At 37.2% G+C, this 24802-nt stretch overlaps 4 protein-coding genes across 6 annotated transcripts in view; 2 read left to right on the top strand and 2 right to left on the bottom strand.

The window, feature by feature from the left end:
- The window catches only part of LOC105424895 (uncharacterized), a 189469-nt gene extending 173161 nt beyond the window's left edge, over positions 1–16308 (top strand). The window contains exon 23 of the mRNA XM_089072894.1: positions 10452–16308. Within this exon, the coding sequence (XP_088929020.1) occupies positions 10452–11915 (1464 nt within the window). The 3' untranslated portion in view covers positions 11916–16308. The remainder of the gene's footprint in view (positions 1–10451) is intronic.
- A 459-nt stretch (positions 16309–16767) lies between these two features.
- mRpS22 (mitochondrial ribosomal protein S22) lies at positions 16768–18292 on the bottom strand. The gene is made up of 3 exons (XM_011635379.3): positions 18156–18292; positions 17405–17880; positions 16768–17286 (listed from the first exon to the last, which is right to left on the bottom strand). The coding sequence occupies exons 1-3, from the start codon at positions 18247–18249 to the stop codon at positions 16795–16797; spliced, it is 1062 nt and encodes a 353-aa protein (XP_011633681.2). The 5' UTR covers positions 18250–18292; the 3' UTR covers positions 16768–16794.
- A 47-nt stretch (positions 18293–18339) lies between these two features.
- On the top strand, positions 18340–19930 carry LOC105424891 (uncharacterized). The gene is made up of 5 exons (XM_011635376.2): positions 18340–18481; positions 18811–19189; positions 19247–19382; positions 19494–19550; positions 19638–19930. Exons 2-5 carry the CDS (start codon positions 18852–18854, stop codon positions 19788–19790), a joined length of 684 nt encoding a protein of 227 aa, XP_011633678.2. The 5' UTR covers positions 18340–18481; positions 18811–18851; the 3' UTR covers positions 19791–19930.
- Positions 18369–22718, bottom strand: Arp8 (Actin-related protein 8). Of its 3 annotated transcripts, XM_089072896.1 has the most exons (9): positions 22344–22669; positions 22021–22188; positions 21452–21949; positions 20947–21291; positions 20721–20867; positions 20418–20637; positions 20210–20338; positions 19922–20090; positions 18369–18384 (listed from the first exon to the last, which is right to left on the bottom strand). In XM_089072896.1, coding segments are annotated over exons 1-9 (1713 nt in total). In that variant the 5' UTR covers positions 22380–22669; the 3' UTR covers positions 18369–18383. The 3 variants fall into 3 exon arrangements, with proteins under 3 accessions (XP_088929022.1, XP_011633677.2, XP_011633676.2); XM_011635375.3 differs by lacking the exon at positions 18369–18384 and having other exon boundaries at positions 19697–20090; positions 20264–20338; positions 22344–22718; XM_011635374.3 differs by lacking the exon at positions 18369–18384 and having other exon boundaries at positions 19697–20090; positions 22344–22717.
- Positions 22719–24802: the final 2084 nt, after the last annotated feature.

The raw sequence follows: 24802 nt of genomic DNA, 5'->3' as shown, positions 1-24802 counted from the left end.
AGAAACACGTTTTCTTCAATTTCAAATTAAATCATTTTATCTCCCCCATTGAAACCACTTCTTCATTTCGACCTGCTTTTAATCGTATTTCGCTATCGCAATCAAATCGCAGCGATCAATCGCGTTTTGACACGAACCGCCAATTTTCAACTTTCGCACAAAGATCTTTGTTCACCGTTGCGCGCTGCGATGTGGAGATCCATTAGCGAATGTCTCGCAACGGCCGACGTCGTCATCTCCACCCGGAAAATACCAACATATTCATTTCCACTCGGTCACTCGGTGTGAAACATTACATCGAGCCTCTCTTGCCATCTTCTTCGCTAAGCCGGTCCTTTGGGGAGTAAAAAAGAAATGCTGACCGCATACGCGAATATGATGATGGCTCTCTCTCTCTTTCTCTTTCTGTCTTTCTACTTCTATCTTCTATCTCTGTTTCTTTTTCTTTCGGTTTTTTTTTCTCTTTTCCTCTTTATCTTTCTCTTTTTTTCGCGAGTTCTCGCGATTCTGTTTTCCTTCCTCCGAAGTTTCCGTCTTTTTTCGAGCAGTTCCGACAGTTTAGCATCGCACGAAAGCGTTCGGCAGGGAATAAAATATGCAAGTCTCCTCTACAACTTATCTCTATCTTTCTTTCACTCTTTCTTTCTCTTTCTTTTTTACTCTTTCTACTCTTTGACTCTCCTCTCTCTTTCTCTCTCTTTCTCTCTGTCTCTGTGATATGGATCCCTCTGTCCTCATCCACAAAACCAATATTTTCAGTGTTTGCTGTGTCCCGATAGTATAGATATTTTTTACATTTAGCGCATGGTGTGACAAAACATTCGTAGCCGTCGATGCTTATCGTTCATGAGTATCAGAAGAATCGAATCGCTCGGATCGGCTGTCTCGAGCTTCTCTTCCTTTTCCCTATTTCTTTTTTTTTCTCTTTTCTTCTTTCTCTTTTTCCTTCTCTCTCTCTCTCTCTCTCTCTCTATATATATATATATATATCTTTCTATTTTTTTTTCTCTTTCTCTCTTTCTTTCTCATCGTCATTCACTCGTTCGAGAGCGATTCGAAGATTGCTTGAAGAGTGGCAATGCAACGTTCGCCTAAACGTCGCGTTGCTTTAACTTCGGGATTACAGCGTGTATTGCTCTACTATCTCATAAAAGCGACTTCGCATTCTCGCATCTTGCGCCCTGCATTTCGCTCCGCAATGCGGACGAGAATCTATTGCCAATTAACAATATAGAAATAATAATTACAGGAACAGAAATGAAAAAAGTTCGATGTAGATCTTCTATTTGCGCAAGGCGCCAGATGAAAAGCAAGATCGCTTAGATGGCATAGAGCGCAGATCGCTTTTACAATCTTCTTCTTCGACGACGCCGATCACGATGTTTTGTCAGATCATTCATGAGTGTTAGTTGTGGTTTAACGACGGAAAATCTGCGTCGCGACGAGTCTTCTCTCCCTTTCTTTTTTTTTTTTTTTTTTTTTTCCTATGGACATCGCATAATTCGTCAAGATGCCCGTTTGTTCGGCATTACTGAACAAACTCGTCTGATTACTGATAACGAACGAAACGTGTCTCGTTTCTGACAACGAGCGAAGCGGGAGAGGTGCTCTCGCTTGTCGAAGCTCTCTCTCTCTCTCCGCATTCGTTTTTTTTTTTCTTGCAAAAGAATCGCGAGCGACGCGGGTTATTGCAAGCTATTTCGTACACGAAAACTTTTGTGTACTAAAGAGATTAGAGAAAAGAAAAAGTAAAAATTAAGGAAAAGACAAATAAAAAAAAATCAGATGTTACAACTTAACAGATAGTGAAAATAATATTAATTTTTTAGTATGGCTGGAAGTGGAGTACTAACTTCAAGGAGGCCATACAGACCAGTCACGAGTAAATTTTTACTTATTCATATTTATAAATTATTATAATTATTATTACTATTATAAAAAGGACTACCGTTTATTATTCTATTATTATTATTATCATTATCATTATTATTATTATTATAATTATTATTCTGTACTGTTTTTATATATATTATATATACACGCATATACATATATATCAAACACACAGAATATATTTATATTCATATTCTTTTTTATTCGGTATGTCTGCAGCACAATCATCATACTCTCAATAATTGTTATCCTTTCACGGCACTCCGGAGCATTCCGCCAGATCCTGCGATCCATTTTGTCATTCTATTGAGATGAAAGTAAAAACTTTTTTCTGTTTTGTAAATTAAATCCTGTAGTTTACGAGTCTCCAAAACCGCTAAAAATTTCCAATAATTTGTGTAATTTGCAAATTTCATGACATATACACACACATACACACACACACACAATCATAAAACAAATATTACTTATTTGACTATTGTAAAATATGTTGCAAAATATTATCTCGACAAGAAATAACAGTTGTGAAAAAAATCGATTTATTCTCATATATATAGTAGATAAATAAAATAATACATACATCTGAGTATGTATGTAAAATTTTAATTTTAATTTTTCTATAATAAAGTTTATAGCAAAAATTTATAGCAATTTAGCGGAATTCTTCGGAGTTAATCCAAATGAGTTAAATTCTCCTATCGCCATACAGTGCTATAGTCATTCTACTTCAATCACAGTCTTGATCTCAAATGCTTGCTCTGAGACAAATCTCATTTTTATCCGACTTCTTGACTTTCAATTTTTGTAATTTTTTTGGGTTGTTTATCACTTTGCGCTATACGAAGAAAAGTGTCAAAAGTGACAGATGCTTTTCTTTGTCATTGATACTTCATTGAGAATATCGGAAAATGCACAGGCAACTGATTGATTGGCACCATGTTTATATGATTAATCGGGGAATACTTGTAAATGTAATAAAAAATGATTTGAAATGTGCAATAGATATGAGCAATTTTGATCAGGAGAAGATTGCTTGTTTGATCATAACAGAGTCTCTCAGCATTATATTATACCTTTCTTAATTATTGCTATTTATTAATAATTTTATATAAGTCAAAAATAAAAAATGGCTTCCTATCTGCTTTATTTATGATATAAAGCTTAATATTAAATGATATAATTCCGTAGCAAATAGATTTTTGTAAATTAATATTTATGTTCATTATATAATAATGACAGTGATGCCACACAGCTTAAGTAAACATAGTTCTATACGAAACGAGCATTTCAACATTTAATATAAAATATAGTTTAAATATTAATCTCTCCTCGGTATTACGTAAGCACGTGCATACAGTTTAATGCTCAAATCTTCGGAACTGCCAATAATTTGTAACTTCTGGCATCATGTTCTGAGTATATGAAAATGCAATATTTCCTACCTAAGTCTATTAAGTACTTCCGCTTGTATCTACTGCACGTTTTTCTCATGAAGCACATTGAAAGGAGAATCGCGATGTCCAAGGCGCAAGGAACGCCGCGCGGTTTCCCGCTGTTCTTGAAATTATTTTGCACTCTACTTGACTTCCTACAGCTTTACACTTCTTTTCTGCTTGAAACCGTTCGAATATTCTGCTATACACTAGTGCCTGTGTCCGATATGACAAGGGAAGAAAAGCCTTTGTTCTGCGATAATATCGCAATTCAGCACAAAGTCGTCGCGAGAAGTCACATTTATGTGACACACAATTATTCAAAATTACAGACACATACACATACAATTATACTATATACGACATATACGTATTGGCTAGTGTCACTTATAATTAGCCAGTTCGAAAAATGAGCAAACTTTCATTAAGACTCTGCTGTGCTACGTGCTATACGTCTTTGATTTTAGCGCTCTCACTTCGCCTTTTTCGCAAGAATACTTATTTATATAATATGTATTTTCAACGTTTCCTCCTTGGTTTCTACGGAATATCCGCGCGAGTTAGTTCTTATCGAGACGCCCATGCCGATTCGAAAGACGCGAAAGACGAAGAAAAGAGCGCTTTCGCTCATCGAGCATCGGCAAACAATCGAGAATTGTCTTGCATCGTCGACGATCGAATTGTTCTTCTGAGCTTGATAACTAATTCTTTTTTAAAAAGTAGCTTCTATATAGTAAATAATTTTTTAATTCTAGAAAATCTTTTGACACTTATTGTTAAAAATCTACTTTTTTTTATCACAAAATCAATACTGTTCATAATATTTTTTTTGCAAAAATTGAATAAAACAAAGCCGTAATTCACTCACTATTTTTTAATATTATAAAATATATTCTGAGTGTATTTTAAAGAACTAACATTTCAATACATCCGAGAAACGACCATGTCTATTTTATAAGAATAAGCAGATGTCAGAATATATTTTTGCATTATCAGTTCGAATTTTTTTGATCCTGATCGATGATACAAGGCAGCTTGACATCATTACACGACGTAGAAACGCGGAAGTAGTAACAGCCCGACCTGATCAGACACACACATTCACTCCAATCCACTTCTTATAGTAAGGTCTTACCCGCACCCTCTGCCCGTCAACCTCAACCCTTCGCCCCCTTGACGTCGTCTGTACCATCTTCGTACGTTTTTCAAGGTTTACATTGGATTTCCCGATTTGTGTGACGTACCACGACGATGGCACGCACCATCCGCGCGCGCAAGTGCATCTCACAGAGATTCTCCCTTGTATTGCTGTGCTAGTCTTTTTTTTCCACCGATTCCCTTTCTCACTCTCTCTTTCTTTCTTTTTCTCTTTCTCTGTCTCTCTCTCTCTCTCTATATATATTTCTCTTTTTCTATCTATCTTTTTTCTGTCTATCTCATCCCCCCGTCACATCCGCCAGTCGTCACAGGATGACAAAAAGTCACTCAATGCATGATGACGACGCGTCTGATTCTTACATTTTGTCCGAACATCGCGATCTGAAGTAAATCATATCGCCCAGGTTGCTTGCCGCTCTCGGCAGCGTGTACATATGTATATATATATATATATATATATATTTCTGCGTATATATTAACCGTACGTGAAGTTAATTACGCGATGAAATCATATCGGTGTGCCGCCTCGTCACAACATAGCCGCGAATACGAAATTCGCGAGAGAGAACCTTCTTGCGGAAGAAATCTGCAATGTGCCTCTGTAATACGTGTGCGCGAACATGTATGCATATCAAGTGGAATAAAGTCAGCAATTACACGTGATATAATTGCATAGCAAGTCTGAGCAAAAATATCTGAGCGAAATATATACATATATTTCTCCATGCGATTTTTCATGTAAATGAATTATGTAATAAATTAGCAAATAATGAAACGCATCTAATTGATTTAAAATATAAATTTATACACTAAATAAAATAAAGATAAAAATAAAAAATATAGATACACTGTAGATAAAATAAAAAAGAATTGTGAAGTAGTATAAACTTCATCTGCTATAAGGCTTTGTTATTTTAATATTTTTATTGCTAAATTTTATTGAGAGAAAATGCTATTGTTAAATTTATTCCACTTGCTGATATATATTCTGTATCAATTATTTAATTTTGATATACATCTAAGTATGTACAATTCCGCGTAATTTTTTGAAGTGATTCAAATTAAAAATGCTTTTTTCTCCTTTAAAATTGAATTGAAATACAATTATATTTCTTATATTAATAACTGGAATCTTTTATAATTTGACTTAACAATTTTATAAGCAACTATTTTTGTAAAATAGATAATTACTTATATAATTTTATATAATTTTAATCCTTTGATTTTATTTTTTTTTTGCTGCATCATTATGCTTATTTAGCCGTACTCACATGCACTTATAATTAGCAAGATTTCTTGTTCACGCGCACATATGCAAAGGATGCAAACGGAAACGAATCGAGATTCGTTAAATTCTTTTTACATCTCGGCACTTTTTGTATTCCCAATAACAATCACTCGTGACTCGTGAAATGACATTTGGGACGACAATTTGCAAAAGAGTTTAATGCGATAAATTTCTTAATTATAATCTCTCAAATTAAGTATCGAACATCTGAAAATGTTTCTGATTTTCGAGTTGATTTTTATAGATCTCTCTACTAAATTTCTCAGATTGTTTGAAAGATCACAAAGCTAAGAAAGAATGTATTCTTCAATGAATCATATTGCCATTGTGAGCTAAAGACATTTTGGAATTATCCGGAAGAAACGAAAGGCATTCAAAAAATATTTAAACAAATTACTTTTGTAAATCTTTTTAATGTTGCTAGAGAGAAGATTTGACGAATCTCGGTCTTTACAAATGCAATCTCAATCAATTAAACACGCAATGACGAGGCCACAGAGCACACCAGAGCACTTCGGAACTGAGACAATCAACAAGTCATTCTATGACTTGAATATGAAAAGAAAAGAATACCTTGCATATCTAAAGAGATATATGTTGGTCTTATTAACTTCAAGCCATAGTGTGATGTTAATTGTTTTAGGTTTGACGTGTCGATATTATATCTCATGAAAACTACTGCAACTGTGCATCTATTTACAGTGGAGTGACTATAAATTTGCGTATATATTATATAATATAATTTTTTTATTAAGTCCAAGATTCTAAAATTTTCTGTAGAAAATAGAAAAAGTCATAAATCTATCTGTATTCCGAAAAATAATGGATTTTTTTTAAATGGAACATTAATTGTTATGAAAATTTTAGTATAATGAAAAAAGTGATTTTGAAATGACGAAAAAAAATCTATGTTGGAGTAAACGCTTGAGTTTATGGTCGCTCCGATCTACACGCTGGCGTGTAGCATCTCTCTAGAGGTCTAATTAACTACCTCATTTATAATTTGTACAATATTTGGGCTTCTTATATGTCTGGTTTCTCTACGTTGTGTCGTATTTACTCCTGTCGACGGTTCGCCATCAACTTAATCATCTCTTTCGATTTCACCGATACCGATCGAATGTTATCGCGTCTCACGTCATGTTCGATATGCGTGCTCCGCCCTCGTGCGAAATCATCATTCTCTTTCCATCAATACTTTTTTTCTATTTTCTTCTATCTCTCTTTCTCTTTCTCTTTCAATTGTGTATATGTATATACCCATTCATTGGAGACACACTAAAAATCGATATACATATATTATATATATATATACTCTCCTTTTCTCTTTCTCTTCCTCCCCCTTCTCTATTTATCTCTGTCCATCTCATTTCTCTATCTCTTTCTCTCTATATATCTCTATCTATTTATATGAGTCTGAGTCCGTACTATACTATATTGCCTTACTATAAGGATTGGACTGAAGGTTTTCTCTGTGTATTTTTTGATTGGCCGATATTTGGTTTTTCGATATTTTCGATATGTATAATACCACTCTATTGTTTTCGATATTATCTTTTTGTTTGTTTCACAACTAGTCGGAGTATTAATTATTAGGCACGTTTCATACGTACGTGTGTGGCATGTAGCATGTGTACATGTATGATGTGTGTGTGTGTGTGTGTGTGTGTGTGTGTGTGTGTGTGTATGTGTGTGCGTGTGTGTTACGCCTGTTACATATATAATATAGGATACGTACATGTGTCATATTGCGTAGACGCGCATGCAATTTTGCATGGGAGAAGGCATCCCCGTTTTTCTTTCTCTCTATATCTCTTTTTCTCTTTCTTGTTTTTTTCCTTATCCGCGCCTTCGAGATGCATGCTATTATATTCTGCATATAAGAGTCTTCCGTTGCTTCGAAATCCGGAAGGTCGGCGTCATTTGTGCGGGCATCGACAATACGAGCGTACTCGTACTAATTCGTAAACGGCGAATTCGGTAAGAAAAGGACTTGCTTCTTCTTCAGTGTAACTGCGATCTACATTTCTGTGCACCTCAATCATCGGCATGGGCACAACAATCTTCATGCAATATGTTTCATTTTACTTTGAACAGGAGGATTTGTGTGAACGATGATCATTCGTATATACACGAGATAATTGCTCTTGGTGCACGTAGCGATGTTCTTTGTTAAAAACCGAAAATTTTTGCTAATGAAGATGTCAATAACTTTTGCAAATCGTAGCTAATCAAAAATAAAAATATTTGATAAATTGTATACTTCAGGAACGCATATAGATGATAAAATATTGTTTTTTTTTTTTTTTTTTTTTAAATAACTCATAGATTTCGCTCGAACAATACATAAAAAAATGCTGAATTTAATCATAACAAAAGAAAACTAATTATTCCTTAGTTTTCAACAAGTGACGTTGCCACGTTCACCAGATACGAAGATCCTGTATACACTCGTTATTACTTTATTACTTTGATCCATCACAAAAATGTGACGACAATCTTTTTTTTTATTTACATTTAAATCCTACGAGAATCATGGCCTTTCTATTTCTTTCGGTACCTCGTTCGTGGATTAATCTGCGCAATTTAATTTACTTGTACCAATACCAATTTTTCTCTTGTACCAATTTTGCTCTCGGTCCGATCGAAGAGATCGATGCAAGATCCATCCGGAGTCAACTTCAAAATGACAGGTCGATGCCCAAGCGATGCGCCACGCGTTTTCATTTTTTTTCCGCACGAAATTGAGTATTAATCGTACAGACAACTGCCGGAATGTTGTACGAGATTCGATAAAATTGAGATAATTGCGTCAGCGTGGAATAAATTTGACGACGCGATATTGCAGTATTAACGTGCCATACCATTGTAATTTATAACGTAACGATAATATCCTTCGATAATTTTATCTAAAATCATTGAAGGAAAAGGTGAAACAATTTTAAGTGTCAGATTACTTTCCTTGAAAAATCTCACGCTGCGACTCGATTCGAGAATTTTTGCGCGAATCATTTGCCCTAATTTTCCGTGCGTCCGCGTTAAACGAACGACATTTTCGCAAAAGAAGCGACGGATCGCGTTCTTTCTCTTTTCTTTTCTCTTCCGCGCGCGGTCCACGATCCTCGGCCTCTGACCTCGGATTTTTGATTTTTGGTTTCTCTGTTTTTTTTTTTAAGTTGACTAATACCGGACAGCAATCGATGCCAAATGTAAAAGAGCCTCAAACGAGTACTGACTTGTAACACGCACAACGCACGCACAAAACGTATAACCGACCCGCAGGTAATTATCTAACGGAATTAATCATATTATGTCCTACGATTGTGTGCCTTCTTTTTCGTTCACTTACTTGCGATTCACGACTCATCATTGCGCTCTCTTTCTCTCTCTCTCTCTCTCTCTCTTTCTTTCTCTCTCTCTCTCTCTCTCTTTCTCTGACTTTCTCTCCCTTTCTATCGCTCTCTGTGTCTCTCTTTCATCCATCCTCTTCTCTCGCGCGTCTCTTCTCTTTACTTTCATCATTCACGATGTTCTGCATTTCCGCGATTTTCGCTCATTATCACTCATTGTCTCATAGTCATGCTCTCCCTTCTGTCACATCGTTATTACGCATGTACATTTTTCGCACATACACGCATGGCATAGAAGAAAAAGACGAAATTCGACTCTTGACCCTCCGATCGTATGATCGTGGTGTGTCGAAGTGCGTCTTCGCGTTAAATGTTCGCGTGGTTTAACGACACGTAACGCAAAGTCCATTACATGAGTAAAATCGAATACTTCATAAAATTAACCGTTAACTGTCCGTTAAGATATTACACATAATCAATATTCTTAATTACGAAAAAATATTGTAAAAATCTCAATAGTATAAATTGCAACTACTGACTCTAATAAAATTTTGCTAAGAGACAGAAATGTAGAATTTTGCAAGATATTAGAAAACGATGAAATCATGAAATAATATCGGACTTTGCGTGATCTGTGTTTCAAATATCATCTCTCTGTTATCTCTCTCTTTCGCAATTCATCCTCTCAAACTCATTATTCGGATCCTCGCATCGAGACGCCACTTTCTACGATCATCGCTCTCGTTGTCAGAAAAAGCATCCGCAGCGACAGCATACTGCAAACGAGAAAATGTGAAACCATGATATATGACACATTTAACATCCGGTACTTGGACTACTTCCGGTCTGCACCAAGCACCCAAGAATTCAAATTTAAAAATCTGTCTCTGTAAATACAATCAAGTGTACATAGTCAATGTGCGATTTTCAAAACTCTTATCATATTATCGTTCTCTACACCCTTATACATCTATATGTGTCTGTGTGTTCGCCGTGTCTACAAGCGCGTAAGTATCTATATGTATCGTTGTGTACTTTATATACGTTCATATCAAAAACTCGCGCGGGACACCGCGCGGAACGAGACACCACTGGACGATCGCGCGGGATGCTTCTTCTCAACGAGAGCGCGGAAAAAAAAAGAGCACGACCTCCTCACGATGCCGAGGTGCGTCGCGCCAGCACGCGGAAGGACAGCCGGCAGTCCGCGTCCCCCAGGGGGGACGCTGGCGCGACGCCGCGAGGCAGAGCCAGGCCCCTCCGGGCCGGCCGGCTGGCCGGCGCGACGTTCTTGGCCCAACTGTTGATTCCACGTGTCTGAACGAACAGGCAGCTGCCCCTGTGCCAGCGGAACGCACTGTCGTGGGGTCAGCGAGCGTCCTCGGGGGAGGGGGCCACCCTCACGAGCCATCCGCCGACCATCAGCAGCGTCCGGAGAACGCACTCGACGCTCTGCTAGACGAACTGCAGACTTTCTCGCGGCCAGGCTCGCAGATGGGCCACGTGTCGAGCAGCTTGTCGGTACACCCGGGCTCGAATGCGCTCCTAACCGACGTCGGCCGTGCCTCCAGCCTTCGAGACTCGACGACCGTTGCGGCGACCACCGGTGGCGGTGGCGGACGCGCGCCCAGCATCAGCGATATCGGTCGGAAAGGCAGCATTGACTCTTCCAGCGGTGCCCTGATCGCATCCTCCGCCGTCGGCCTGATGGGTTTGCCCGGGATGGCGCCGGGCGGCACACTACGTCGCTTGCATTCGTATCCCTCGAGTTCGGACACCGACACTTCACCGCCCATCGCCAGGTTGCAGGCGCTGTCGTTGTCGCAGGACCAGCAGGGGCAGCAACAGCCGGGTATGCCGGTGCTACCGCAGAGCTTCCTGCCTGGTCAAAAGCCGCCGGTACCCGAACGGAACGCCGAACTGCTGCAGCTGGCGAGTGCCAGAAGGGTGCCGCCGCCACCACCGCCGCGCACCAGCTCTCGATCGCCCCTGGCGAGTCCTACCAGCCCGCAACTGCCGCCCAGGAATCATCCGTGCAACCTGCAAAGCGGCAACGCGACTCTGCGCCGACCTTCGACGCGCGGCAGCGGCAACAACAATCTCATCGGCAAGGAAGGTAAACCGCCGATGGCCTTACCACCGAATGCCACGACGATCCTGTCTACCGCGGAGCAGACTTCCGCGTCCTCAGCGTCGACCGCACCGGGCGTCGTCGGGCCGCACAACTCGTCGTCCTCGCAATCCTCCGCGGTATTGTCGACCAGCAATTCCAGTTCCTGCGAGAGCGTCAATTCGCAGGAGGGACTGCAGAGCAAGCGCGGTCGGCAGGAACAGTTGGAACAACGGCATCAGGAGCTGCTCAGGAAGCAGAAAGCTCTGCAGGAACAGTACGCCAGGCTGCAGCAATTGCAGAGGAACGCGGCCGGTCTCACCACTGTGCCACCGGCGCCGCCCGATCTTCTGAAGAAGACCGGTTCCGAAAGCAATCTCCTCGCGAAGATGGGCCTTGGTCTAAGCGCGGCGAGCTCCGGATCCCTCACGAGCCTCAGCATCAAGCCCCAGATCTCGCAGGAAGTCATCGGCGACAATGGTAACCACGTAGCCAAGAGTGAGGTCATCAACGGGCAAGCGCCCGCCGCGACGGTCGTGACGACAGCGACGACCAACGGCCCTGGCAACATTACTACATCCACGACGGTAGTACCGGGCACCACGACCACCGGCTCGGCCACCACCGTCACCACCACGTCCACCACGACCACTAGCAAAGTCTACGAGACGGACATTCTGTGACCGAGAAGCCGCTCGCTGATCGGCTGCTCGACCGTCAAGGTCGCCACTGAAATCGCGTTGGCGAGTTAACACGGCGGCTGACGGGATCGCGAGGCTGCTACCACGTGATCCTTGGTCCTCGAACGATAGGATAGATCTCCCCAGTAAGATTGTCATCCATCCATCAAACAAGACGAGTAAAAGACGAAACACGGAATTCGGACGGATGAAGATCGGCCGAAGGAGGTTTGACAAAAAGGAATTGCTAGAATTTTAAGAAGACCAAACGATAGGATGCGGACGCGAAGAAGCGCGAACCGAAGAAGAGGAAGAACAGGAGGCGAAAGAAGATTGCTTCCGGTATCCTGAATGACGAGGCCAACGTCTCTTGGAAAGCAGAGTACAGCATAGGAATTCAGCGCGAAAGACGCGCATAATAATACCGCATTAATCGCTATGATTAATATAATATAATTGATTGAAAGAAAAGAATGTGCGAGGAAATATGCGAGTGCTCGACGTAGCATACGGACGGAAAAAGAGAGAAAAAAAGAGAAGAGAAATAGGAAACGCGAATCGCATCACGTAGCATATTCAAGGCGGGTAGGCGGGCTTCATCCCGATTTTCTCGCGTCTTGTCCTCGGTCTCTCGATCCTTACCCCCCCTTGGCTTCAATCTTGATGCTTAGAAATGTGCGAATTTTCAAAGTTGACCTGTCTCATAAACATCCGCGCGACGTATCCCCCCCCCCTCGCAACGTCTGTGTGCCAAATTTGAAAACAAAAAGAAGGAAACATGGTACTCGCGTACTTTTTTTCTAAGATAATTATACACCCGTAATTATTCGGCTATTCGTTCTTTCTTCATAATAGGACGAGCGTAAGATTCTACGTAGGAGATCATCGTATATAAATATACATATATACATACGTATTATATATATAAATATATACATACATGCTACATATACGTGCGGGCAGGCGGAAGATTTATATAAATATATACACGTAATGGAAATAGAGAAGTAAATATATATATTATATATATATATATATACATAAAATTGTATATTTCATATATATGTATATATAAAAAATATATATGTATATGTGTGAAATATACTACAAGCGTACATATTATATTACATGTCCATACGTCGTTAACATTGCAAACAAAGCTGTGGAGCGATCTTTTTTTCAGACGACGGTGAAAATGGCACGTATAAAAATGCATTTTGTACCCGACAGCGATGGTTCTAACGTACACAGACGTGACTTTTATCAGAAATGTTTAGAACAATTGTCTACGTGTATATAAATATACACACATCCAGCCGCATTTACAAACATACAAATATACATATATATATATATATATATATATATATATTCATCATATATATATATATATATATATATATATTCACTATATAACAGAACGCGTAGAAATAGGTGATCGTGATTATGATCGTGACGTGATTATTCTCGTTACCGATAAGGAATTTACGGGTGACATTGTGCGAGAACTGCGTGATTTGTTCAGGGGGTATGAAGGAGTACGTAGGGAAACGGTACAGCGGAGATGAAACTGGTACGATACGAGATGATCGACGGAAGAACCCAGAAACGGACCCAGAAAGCGGCAACAAAATGCAAACGCGAGAAGCAACCCCTTAAACACCTGTATACAACACCGATCTGCTGTATTAGTGATAAGATAACTAATGAATCAATCGAAGTCGTAGAAAAAAAATCAGACTGCGCAGAATATTTATACTATAACGAGAAAATCTGTATCTGCGTGTGAATCATTGCGTAGCGAATTGCACTGACGATTCGAATTAATTAAATTGCCATTTCCCCAGATTCCTTATTCTACGTACGACATGCAGGACCATTAGTTAAAAGATTTAGCTGGATTTAGTATATACCTCTTTCGTAACAGCAGAATCAGAAAAAGGGACAAAGAGAGTTAGTCTGCAATTCGTAAAGATACTTTAGATAGGATTGTACATTTTAACTTTTGAACTCTTTGCAAATTACATCCAGTTTTTTATCCGAAGTCTTGTAACGTTAACACGGGAACGACAAAATATAATAGGGAGAGAATTAATAGATGAGAAGTTAGCTAATTCAGTGTCGGTGTAACTGATTCTGGTCCGTCCTCTTGGAACAACGTGGCCGACAATGATCGAGAGACACGGCAAGACGCGCGAAAGACCTGCCGGCCAATTTTTTTCCGGCGGCCAAAGGTGTGCGTTAGGAAGGATATTGCTCAATATTTGCCAACCCGAACGCAACAACTCCGCAACATACATCTCGCAATTAACGCCGCGCAACGTGCATCCTGCGTCGAATTATTTGGACGATTATTAGCTAATTATCACCTTACGCTCCATCGTCACAGGATGACGCGATCGTCGAATCACCGCACTTCATCGTCTCTTCATCACCGCGATTACCGAGAAATCGAACGTTTTGCGATCAAGGTGACGAATCGGCGATTTCGCGATCGTTCAACGTCATTAATATTTGCAAATAATTTTTTAACGCGATTGATGGGTCGAAAGAGAAAGAGGTAATGAAAGAAGATTGCAAATAATGCGCAAACGTAACTCGAGTCTTGTCGTTTGAAAACAATGTCAATACGAAATCGATGCGACGATTCATCGTAAAAGCTTCGTACGTCATCTTGATCGTTTCTCAAATGCGATCGTCGGTTTTGCGATATTTATCATAAACTTACTGCACGAGCTCGCCGTGCCTTACGAACAACGCAAATATCTGGGAGTCCGAATTCTCTCCGAAACATCCGGGATAACTGAACGGACGTCTAAAATCGCTATCAGATGACTTTCAGATATCCGTTGAATTCCATTCGCGTTGTTTGGATCACGGGGCTCGATGCAATTACATATCTTGCTTTGAAAAAGGCCTAACAGCTGACATGTTCGTATATATGCGTATTTCTTATTTTATACGCTTCAACCCTTTCTGTTAATCCGGTCTGCGGATGCAGACTGGCTCGACAAGGCTTTCATATCAACCCTCGGATGTGGCCTCCACTCCGATGAATTTTCTCTGGCTCGAAGATCGCCAAGAGATCGTGTTTTCTTCAAAGCGCATTGCCGATTATCGATTGAAAGATTTGGAGAATAAAATTTATTAATTAAGAATAGCCTCCAGTGGCAAGATAAGCATTAATAAGAATCGATATTCTATATTTGACTGTTTTCTAATTCGTAAAAATTCCTTTTGTTAAGTTAGCTAGGTAGTAGTTAAGTAAGTAATTAGAGAATTATTATAAATTGTTAATAGATAATTAGAGATGAATTATGTACATGCTACAACAACTTGTCTCTGTGCAAGATCGCGATTTGATAATTGTGTCGATAATGATATACGTGTTCGCACTTTTTGCAAATATCGCGGAAGAAAAAGAGCGATAATTAATGTCGGCGTATTTCGCGATCGGCATCTCGTTAATCCTATGATTTGTTGGTAGCAATATTAGTGTAACGAGCGACGTGGACATTTATTACTACGATCGACGAATATTTGCCTTGCTATTGAAAAGAGGTAAGGCCGAATCGCGCTGCTTGTTAACCGTGAAGCGACGCGGTCGATCGCATCCGGGGGTTGAAACGCGCGCGGCGAAAAAGCATATCTTATTTATTTTCCACCGTCATTCACACATACACATATGCAATCCGGAGCACGTATAGGGAAAATAATAATTACCTACACAATAAGAGTATACTAAGGATAAGGCGAATGATAACGATTGATAATGAACATTACAATTTGCGAGTGCTTATCAAGTATTATAATGATAACGAGGCGAAACGTCCCAGCGGGGATAGAAAAAAAAAAGAAGGAAATCTCCCGTTCTTTTGTCTGTTTCATTTCTTTTTTCACCGCAAACGATAGGGTTTGTACGATAATATCGTTCCACGATTGTAGGTACTTACAGCGTGTCGTCACAACCGTAACGTTGCATTTGTACAAAGCTACTTTTGAACGGTGCATTTTCGTTCGCGGCGATACCTCGGGTAGAGATGTTATATTCGTTATCGGATACGTTCAATCGTTAGGTATCTCAATCACGATCTCTCCGTTCCCGAATCCTTTCCCAAATCCCTCTCCCTCCCAATCGAAGCGAAGACAAAACGTTTTGCAGGACAGATGCACGCTGCCCGCAGCCGCGCGAAAAGCCGAGCGCGCGCGGGTCGGATCGTTCGATCGATTTTGCGTTTTCCTCCTCCATTCCCTCTCCATACTGCGAATTAGCAAAAGATCATTAGTGTAATGTTTTCTGACGATCCTGTACGCCAAATCGAATTGACTTGTTACATTTGTAAATGTTTGTAAGTACTACCGTACGTAATAAAATAATCGAGTAATAATCATCGAATTGCCCTGACGATCGTGTGTCTGTCATCCAACCGAATAATTAGTTCAACCTTACAAACAACGAATAAAGCAAATCATGAGATACTGCAGCACAGTCTCACTCTTATTCTACAGGGTGTCCTAAAGAGAAGCATGACGTGGACTACTCTCGGAGAAGAATCTGCCATATTTCCTTTGCGAAGATAAGAAATTATAATTATCAGACAGAATATAGATGATTTCCAAATTGCCTATAATTGTATTAAACTTGTTTCCGCAATTTGTCAATTTAATTTTCTAGTTACTTTTAATTTTTTAATATTTTAAAATACTATTCTAAGTAACGATGTTCCTATTCAACAAAAAATTTTCATTAAGCAATTTTTTTTTTAAAAAGTATATAATTAAGAAATAATCGAGTTCTCCATTATCAACTATTACCACTATTATTCGAGATTATGAACAGAAAAATATTTATCGATTACATTGTGACGAAAGAACGAGATATTTATTGATTTATATTTACACTTTCTGTCTCCGAAGAAATACCATGCGCCTGTTTAATACCCTCCGCCACGGTTTGCTGTTCCCGTTGCAATTCTTTGTACGCCTGCAGGAGCTTCTCGAGTTTATCTTTCCTCGGCGAGTCCAGGCGCACATAATGCATAATGAACTCCACATCGTCCGTGTGCTTGCACTGTTCGACTGCTGATTTAGTCGTTGGATGAATCATATGATACAGACGTATCAATAGCGCGGCATGTTCAATTTGACAATTTTCGATCATGTCGCATAACAGATTGTCAATATTATTCGTCCATACTAAATGAAACACCATTGGTCCAAAGTGACGTGTAGACCTCAACATGTCGAAACGTCTCTCTGCGTTTATATGCTCGTAGACTTCCCGGGTGACCGCCTGATAATCGGGATCATCCGGTTCAAATTGCACGCACGCACGGTCCAATATAAACTCGAATTCGTTGCGATTCAGCAAATCCTGTGAGGAAAATAGTAATTAAGTTCATGTTTATAGGAATGTTTTTATATTTTCTTTCCTGTTAATTGCTTTGCTCTTAAAAGCATTGAATTTGACATAATAGAAGCAATGTACATACCTTCAAGTATTCGCCTTCAAACATCTTTGGTTTTCGTAGTTCCTTTCCAGGTTTTGGAAGAAAGATTTGCAATATTCTTTCTCGTTCTTCCCAATTAGCATGTCTTAATGTACCATTTGGTTCTCTAATCACTATAAATCTTTCTCTATCTTTAAGACCATATGTGATATCAGTGAACACATATTTAGCAGTACAATGATTCTGTAGCCCAGCATCTTCACATAATATCCGAATTGGATCTGATCTTTGTTTCACCACTGGTGGCATCTGTAAATTTCTTTTTGCTCTGCGTTGTGCCATTTTTATAGCTTCCTGGAGCTCTTCATCCGTCATGAATTTATACTGCGATGGTTTGAGTTTATGTCCATCTTTACGACTTCGAAAAACTTTGTTGTAGTCCACTGTTGTCAACATTTTGAGATATTCTTGAACCTCTTTGTTAAAGAAGAACAGTGCTGGATCTTTTTCTACTGAATCTGTAAAAATTATATAGCATGAGAAGCGATAAACATTTAACTCTTTTAAAAAAAGAAAGACAAACACTTTATATTAGCAATACAAAATAATTCAGAAAAATTTATCAAGAAATGGATATTAACGTTACAAGTAACTTGTGGTACAATAATGAAAGCTAACATAACACAATGAAGCAATTGTTATTACACGGAATACAATTATTCAGATTTTTAAATAAACAGAAATATAACCTAAAAGTTTTGCTCTGTGCAGTAAAATAAAATAATGAAAATACTTGTTTCGGTAGTTGCCGAGGTAAAGCCACGGCAATTCAAGATTGCACGTGGACACAAGCGACACAAAAGTTTATTTGTGTAACGTGAAAGCATAATGATCCTTAATAAGCAACAGCAACCAATATATTCCTCTCGTGTCGGCTTCAAACCACACCTCCACTCAGCAGAGCCCTAACCTCTAATCCTCATTTAATCGAAGAATTTGTAGCGCCAAGTGAACCGCACCTTCTGCACTTAAAAGAAGATAAATATATAGAATGAAATATTAAAGAGAAGAAGACAAGAAGAAAGTTCAATTGCAAGGAAGAAATATCTCAAAGTTGAAGTAAGCAAATGTTGTTTATAACCGTTTCGTATTAATTCTGTTTTAGATGATAATAGGTAACAATGTGATGTTCGTGAGTCACATGTGGTTTTTTTTTTAATTTATTCTTAATTGCGAAAAACTTGTAAAGTGCTACAATTTTAATACAATTATAACTCGTTAAAGTGTTTTTGATTCTCTAGTATGTGTTGTTTGCTGAAAATTGTTCAAACCGATAAATGATTCCTATCATCCTCTTATTTATTTGACACATATTTCATGTCAATTGAGATTCTGACTAGAACTAAATTATTATTCTCCATATCTGATATCTCGAATCTTACTTACAGTATTAAACAATCTATTTTAATAAATATTTCAAAGCAAGAATATGGAGTACACATTAGAAGATGCTTTTGATACACTGAAAGATAAAAAAGCAGAACAGAAAAAGAATATCGAAGATCTCATAAATAAAATATCGAACAATGAAGTCTTTTCTCTAAAATCAACCAGTTCATTAGAAGATGTGAAAAAGAAACAGAACAAGTTTTATGAAAGTTTGAAAAAAGAAATCCAACAAGTGGAACCTGAAGATTATCCAATTCTGAGAACATCTGATATACGTGTGGAAGTAATAACTGAGATGGAAGCAGAAATCCACAATATGCAGGAGCTCCTTAGCAATCTGCAGCAAAAACTTTCCGATATTCAGAATGATATCAAATAGTAAGTATGGTGGTATGAAAATTCTATTATAATTCTTAATCATTATGTCCGTTACAGTTTGAGAAATAAGGAAGATGGACTGAAAAAAATGCAAGAATCTTATCTGGATATCGTGAAGACTTTTGAAGATAAAACATATGAAAAGGAATATGCCTTAACGAAACGTATATTTCTGCAAGTCAAACATGATCTGGTATTTATGGCAAAAATATAACTTGTCAAATCTTTTATAATATAAAATTATATAAACTTTATAAAATAAATTTCGGAACAAAAAATAATAACTGAAATATTCTTCTTGCAGTCTGTTGTGGTGGATAAAATTTTTCCAGACAATGATGGTTTCAAAGAATTATTAGCGGTATGTTCATTTTTCTACGATTCAGTTTATATTTATATATATATATATTTTTTTTTACAAAGTTAATTATATAAATTATGATTTCAGGCACTAACGTCAGCTTACATGAAAGGCGGAGATGATATGTATATAGATGTTACACCAAATACTTTAAATTATATAAATTTTTTATTGGAAGCTGATATAATACAATATCATCGTAATGACAAAACTAAGATTAAAATGACTGAATTATTATGATCTGATAATTATCTAATATTTTATAACTTGTAATTTTAATGCACTAACAATAAGTGTAATATTAAATTAGAGAAACTTTTATTTGATATTTGTTAAAGCCATAATTATACAATAATATAAATATTTTTTACCATAAGAAAGGAGATCTTTCCCTTAAAATCCTAACGCCCCAGCGATGCCATTCGGTTCGAGCAATCCATAATTCCTGGGCAGATTCTAAACAACTTAGAATTCCTGCACCTTTCCATGTCGTCATACCAGGATCCATATCCTTTGGTTGTGTTATGATATCTAGTTGTTCTGCAAAAAAAATCAAATGCAAAGCATAATTTTTTTCGCACATTATAATGCGAAATGGAATTATGGAATTATGGAATGGAATAATGAAATTAATCGAATAAGAGTCTAGAAGAACATACCGGGCCTATACATGTAAGGAATTTGAAGGGATATTCGGTTGCGAAGCCACATACCGATACCTTTAAACTTCAAACCCGATCCAACGACTAACACACAGCTGTACATTTTTCTCTTGAGATCTTCGTTAGCTGTTATATAGAACTGAGATTAACACTATATGCCAAAATATATTATCTACTCGTTTACTACAAATATTTTTCTACTAACAACATCGCTCGATGCTTTGTAATATGGCTTGATCAAGACCTAATAATTGTTGTGGGACTACAAAATCTCGAGGAGCATCTAAATCACGATTCGACAAACTAGGCGCAGAATCACCAACGGCATCAACTACGACCTCATCATCACCTGCAGCTGCGGGTACAGTCGCCGTCTCCTCTTGTATCTCTGACGAATGATCCAGAGTTTCTTTCATCCCACGTCTCTAAAATAAAAAAGCAAATAAATCGAACTTGGATACATATTAAAATAGAAACATCACATTTAAAATAAGGAACGACCACTTACACTCGTTTCTCTTAAATAGTTCTCATCATAAGGGTCTTCTGGGTCTCCTAATGATCGCTTTTGAACATGAACATTATGCGTTCCAGTAATTCTGAATAGTTCAGGTTGAAATAAGCTTAAAGGTGCTATTAAACATTCATCGCCCACCTGTTATAAACTTCAGAGTAAGTTCAATATTGCAATAATTATTTAATTTTTAAAAAAATATAAATAAAATTTTTAATACTTGTATAGTATACGTTTCCGTTTGTTGTTTGGGCTTTGCGACGACAAAGGTTTTTTCTTGTGAGCCGCATACATTTAAATCCACGTGACAAAAATCTATCTTCAGCTGATCTAAGAGCAGCGCATCTAATTTATTAATAGGATCACACGATTTATACGGAAATGCAGATTTTTGCAAAAGCCAGAAGAAAGTCTGTGTGACATCTGCACCACCATAATCCATACGCACACGTGTATCCTTGTGAGAAATCGCATCTTCCACGCATGATACCGATATTTTCTGAGCTCCAACATCTACGATACATGCATAACCCAATCCTGCTCCAAACATTGCACCTACATGATCCTATCAATGATGAAATGATATTTGAAAAATATTGCAACTTGAATTTCAAATTACAACTCCTTACGTTAACGACTGAGTATAACATTTTGAACACAAAAATAAGAATTATCTTTCTGAGAAATATATATAATGAATATATTATAGGTACACACAAACTAACTTGCAGTAGAATACAGCGACCAAAACCAATCTCATCCAGCAAGAGCGTTGTTAATTCTTTTAAATATGGTCGGTGATAAATATCAGGTATAACGAGCACTGCGCGATAATGCTTCAGATCTCTAAGAGGAATATCCAGCTTCTCAGTCAATACATATTCCCAGATGGTTTTTAAATCTGCCATAACAGCCGTTATGCTGCCACCTGGTCCCGAATGTATATTAAGCTCTCCTCTTTTATATGGAAAATGAATATTAAAATTGGTTTCTTCTCCAGGATCTAACGACAAGATATCATCACCAACGATTATATTACGATCAGTCGTTATCCATTTCATGTTGCCAGGAGAAGAAATTTCCGGACTAGATCTGCGATTAAAAGCTGCTATCTGTTGAGGTGGAGTCGCATATCTTCGGCTTCCATCAGATTGCAAACAGGATTGTAAAGTATGTGATACTTGCAGCCGAGACTCTTCCATTGCTTGTGTTAACTCTTTTGTCTATCAAAGAGAATGACAAATAGAAATGCGATAACAATAAAATTCTATCATATATTTATTCTAATACTTACTAGTGTTACAGTTGGAGGCAAGAGAGTATCCTTATATTTTGTTCCATTTGCTAAACGTCTTCTCGCCACAGCATGTAGTAATGTAATAGGTTTTAAGTCAGAAGCACGACCCATGCGAAGATACATAGAGCCTGGATGAATAACAATAATGGTTTGTGCTTGGATTTGCTGAAAAAACATCAGTCATTATGAGAGCACCTTAACAGTTGTGAGATTAATTATAAATAACAGGAGTATAAATATATAATAATAAAAAAAGTTAAGATGAATTTCGTAAATATCAATCCTGTATATCAACATTAATAACAAAGAAAAATAATTACTTCAGCTTCTTGATAAACTGGCATTTTCGTTGACATTCGATATTGCAATAATAATCAAAATTTCTTCGTGTTTTTGTTCTTCTCATATACGAAGAAGAGTCTTTCTTTTTAAAATAACTATATAATACACGATATTATATATGTACATATAACTATTTATATTTTCTCTCCTTTATTTTACTTTTCTTTTGTTGATGTTCTTTTTTAATTATTTTTTGCAAAAATATTTAAAAATTATTATATAGTCTATAATTATATGATATTTGTGTTTAAAATACTGAAATCTTCCTAGTAAACATCACAATATTCACGACATCGTATTTTTAAAAGCTTGTGAGATAGGTTATGTTTCCCATTGTTTATTTCCGAGAAAAGGTCTGTCCACATGTAGAAGAGTCAACTATAGGCTTGTTCTTTTTGGCTGAACTGGTTGTACTAATTTATCTTTCTTTCTTACACTGGAAGAAGAAAGATAAACTCTGAACTAGTCAGCCAGTTTAGCTAAAAAGAAATAAAAAGAAAAAAAGAATAGCTAAAAAAAACAGACCCCATAAAAAGATGTATTGAGGCAGTAGTCAGAATAGTTCAGTCAATTTACATCTGCTCTCATTTATGGTAAATTTTGATGTAGCATTAAATATATTTCTTAGTTAATATTGAACCAATTTTTTCCACTACACAAAATATCTGCAATTTTTAAATAATAAGATTCTATAAAAATAATATATTAAAAATAATAAAGACAAACTAATTTTTATTTCTGAAATTTAATGCGTAAAGTTTTTATAAATGTAATAGTATTATCTTTAACAGTAATTCGAAAGTTTTGAATACTTCAATATTCTTATTCATAAAAAATATTTCAAATCTTATTAGATGCCTGACATTATTCCGTTTATTCTTTTTTTCTGTTCTGTGTCAGAACGTTATTTATATATTATTTATAATTATTCGCATAATTGAGCATTGAGCTTGAATCTTTATTATATTAAGAATCAAAGTTTCATGTATGACATTTTAGGATTACGATCATCACGTAATTCACACAACTCTCGCGCATTTCCTTTATGGAAATCAGCAAGAATAACTTTAGTAGTTGCGTAATTTCTTCATCCATCGCGATCCTATCAGGCGATGAAGAGGAGAAGGCGTTCACGTGGCCGAGCGAACGGAAGGGAATATCCATGGCATATACGATGCCCGGTCACGTGGCCGCGATAGTCCACGTGCTTTCGCGTCTTATCGCATGTTACGTAAGCGAAAACGCGCCGCTCGCAATCGCTGACGGCGATTATATTCTGCGAATATTAATTAACGACTTGTAATCAAAGTCGTCGTCTCTATGTGCATTTTATTTAATTAACAATGGCGAGTATGAGTGCATCGAGGCACTGGGTCGGAGCATGTCCTTCGTTACGTAAGACATAACGGCGATGGCATTGACGGGAATATCAAGCTTCGCTTCATGTCACTTCAGCGATTGACGAGGGGCTGCCCTCTAATTTCACAGCTGAATTGAATATCGTTTCTCGCTTTTAATGTACATGATAGGCGTTTAGAGCTCTCGAAAATGTTAAGAATAAAGAAATTTAAATATCAGGAAGATTTTTAAATGTCATCAATTATGGGACACGTGTAGCATTTGAACTTTATGTATGAAGTGTATAATCGGTATCGTTTTGCAATGGATCCAACTTGAAAGAAATTCTTTCTTACCTTCCCTTTAGGTTGAATAAAATATTTGTTATAATATATTCGTTAATAGTCGGAGAGATTGCAAATCTTTCTCTTGCTTTCTGAAACACACAATAATGATTTCATGGAAAAGTTTTGTTAGTAAAAAAGAACTGATATTCTTCATTGTAATTAAAAAAAAAGTTCTGTTTTGTTAGTTATAGATTTCAAAAAAGAATCTTGGAGTCTACGAGACATAATATAATAAAGATAAAATAACAAAAAATAATAACATAAAATAATGTATAAAGTATACAGAAATCGTTAATATTTTTTTCATCATAATGTTTAAAATTTCTTTAAATATTTATTAATTTTTCGCATATTTCTACTCATGTATATATTTAACGGAACATTAATAACAAGAACATTACCACAAGAACATTACAAGTTACCACTAATTCTATATGAAAGAACTTTATTAATATTTTGGATTTCACATAAAAAAATAAACCAATTAAATGACCAGAGAAATTAGATCAATGTTATACCTTAAAGAGATAATGATTTTTAAATAATCTAATTTAGAAAAATTTTATATAAGATATTCTTTATTTTTCTTCAGTTTTTATTAATTAAATTTAACAAAAGAATCTTTAGCTGCGTCTTTCTACTGCTAAATATTTGTAGAATCATATTGCATTCACTGCACTTCCTTTCCTTGCGTGATAAAAGGAAGTACATCCCCCCAAGGCGATGCTTCATTATATATATATATATCATTG

Source organism: Pogonomyrmex barbatus, unplaced genomic scaffold, assembly GCF_055798465.1.
Source record: "Pogonomyrmex barbatus isolate J1 unplaced genomic scaffold, ASM5579846v1 scaffold14, whole genome shotgun sequence".
Lineage (NCBI taxonomy): Eukaryota > Metazoa > Arthropoda > Insecta > Hymenoptera > Formicidae > Pogonomyrmex > Pogonomyrmex barbatus.
This window is presented reverse-complemented; position numbering and strand designations above follow the sequence as displayed.

Bases quoted from the DNA above. Each gene is read 5' to 3' on its own strand.
- Arp8 (XM_011635374.3), bottom strand. From the start codon at position 22,379: ATGTCAACGAAAATGCCAGTTTATCAAGAAGCTGAA. The intron at 21,292-21,451 runs GTTAGTTTGTGT...CATCATTGATAG, and splicing joins GTCGCTGTATTCTACTGCAA to GATCATGTAGGTGCAATGTT. The intron at 20,091-20,209 runs GTATGTTCTTCT...TTTTTTTTGCAG, and splicing joins TCCTTACATGTATAGGCCCG to AACAACTAGATATCATAACA.
- mRpS22 (XM_011635379.3), bottom strand. From the start codon at position 18,249: ATGCTTTCACGTTACACAAATAAACTTTTGTGTCGCTTGTGTCCACGT. The intron at 17,881-18,155 runs GTATTTTCATTA...TAATTTTTACAG, and splicing joins CTCGGCAACTACCGAAACAA to ATTCAGTAGAAAAAGATCCA. The intron at 17,287-17,404 runs GTATGTACATTG...TTTTCCTCACAG, and splicing joins TTGAAGGCGAATACTTGAAG to GATTTGCTGAATCGCAACGA.
- LOC105424891 (XM_011635376.2), top strand. From the start codon at position 18,852: ATGGAGTACACATTAGAAGATGCTTTTGATACACTGAAAGATAAAAAA. The intron at 19,383-19,493 runs GTATTTATGGCA...TTCTTCTTGCAG, and splicing joins TGCAAGTCAAACATGATCTG to TCTGTTGTGGTGGATAAAAT. The intron at 19,551-19,637 runs GTATGTTCATTT...TTATGATTTCAG, and splicing joins GTTTCAAAGAATTATTAGCG to GCACTAACGTCAGCTTACAT.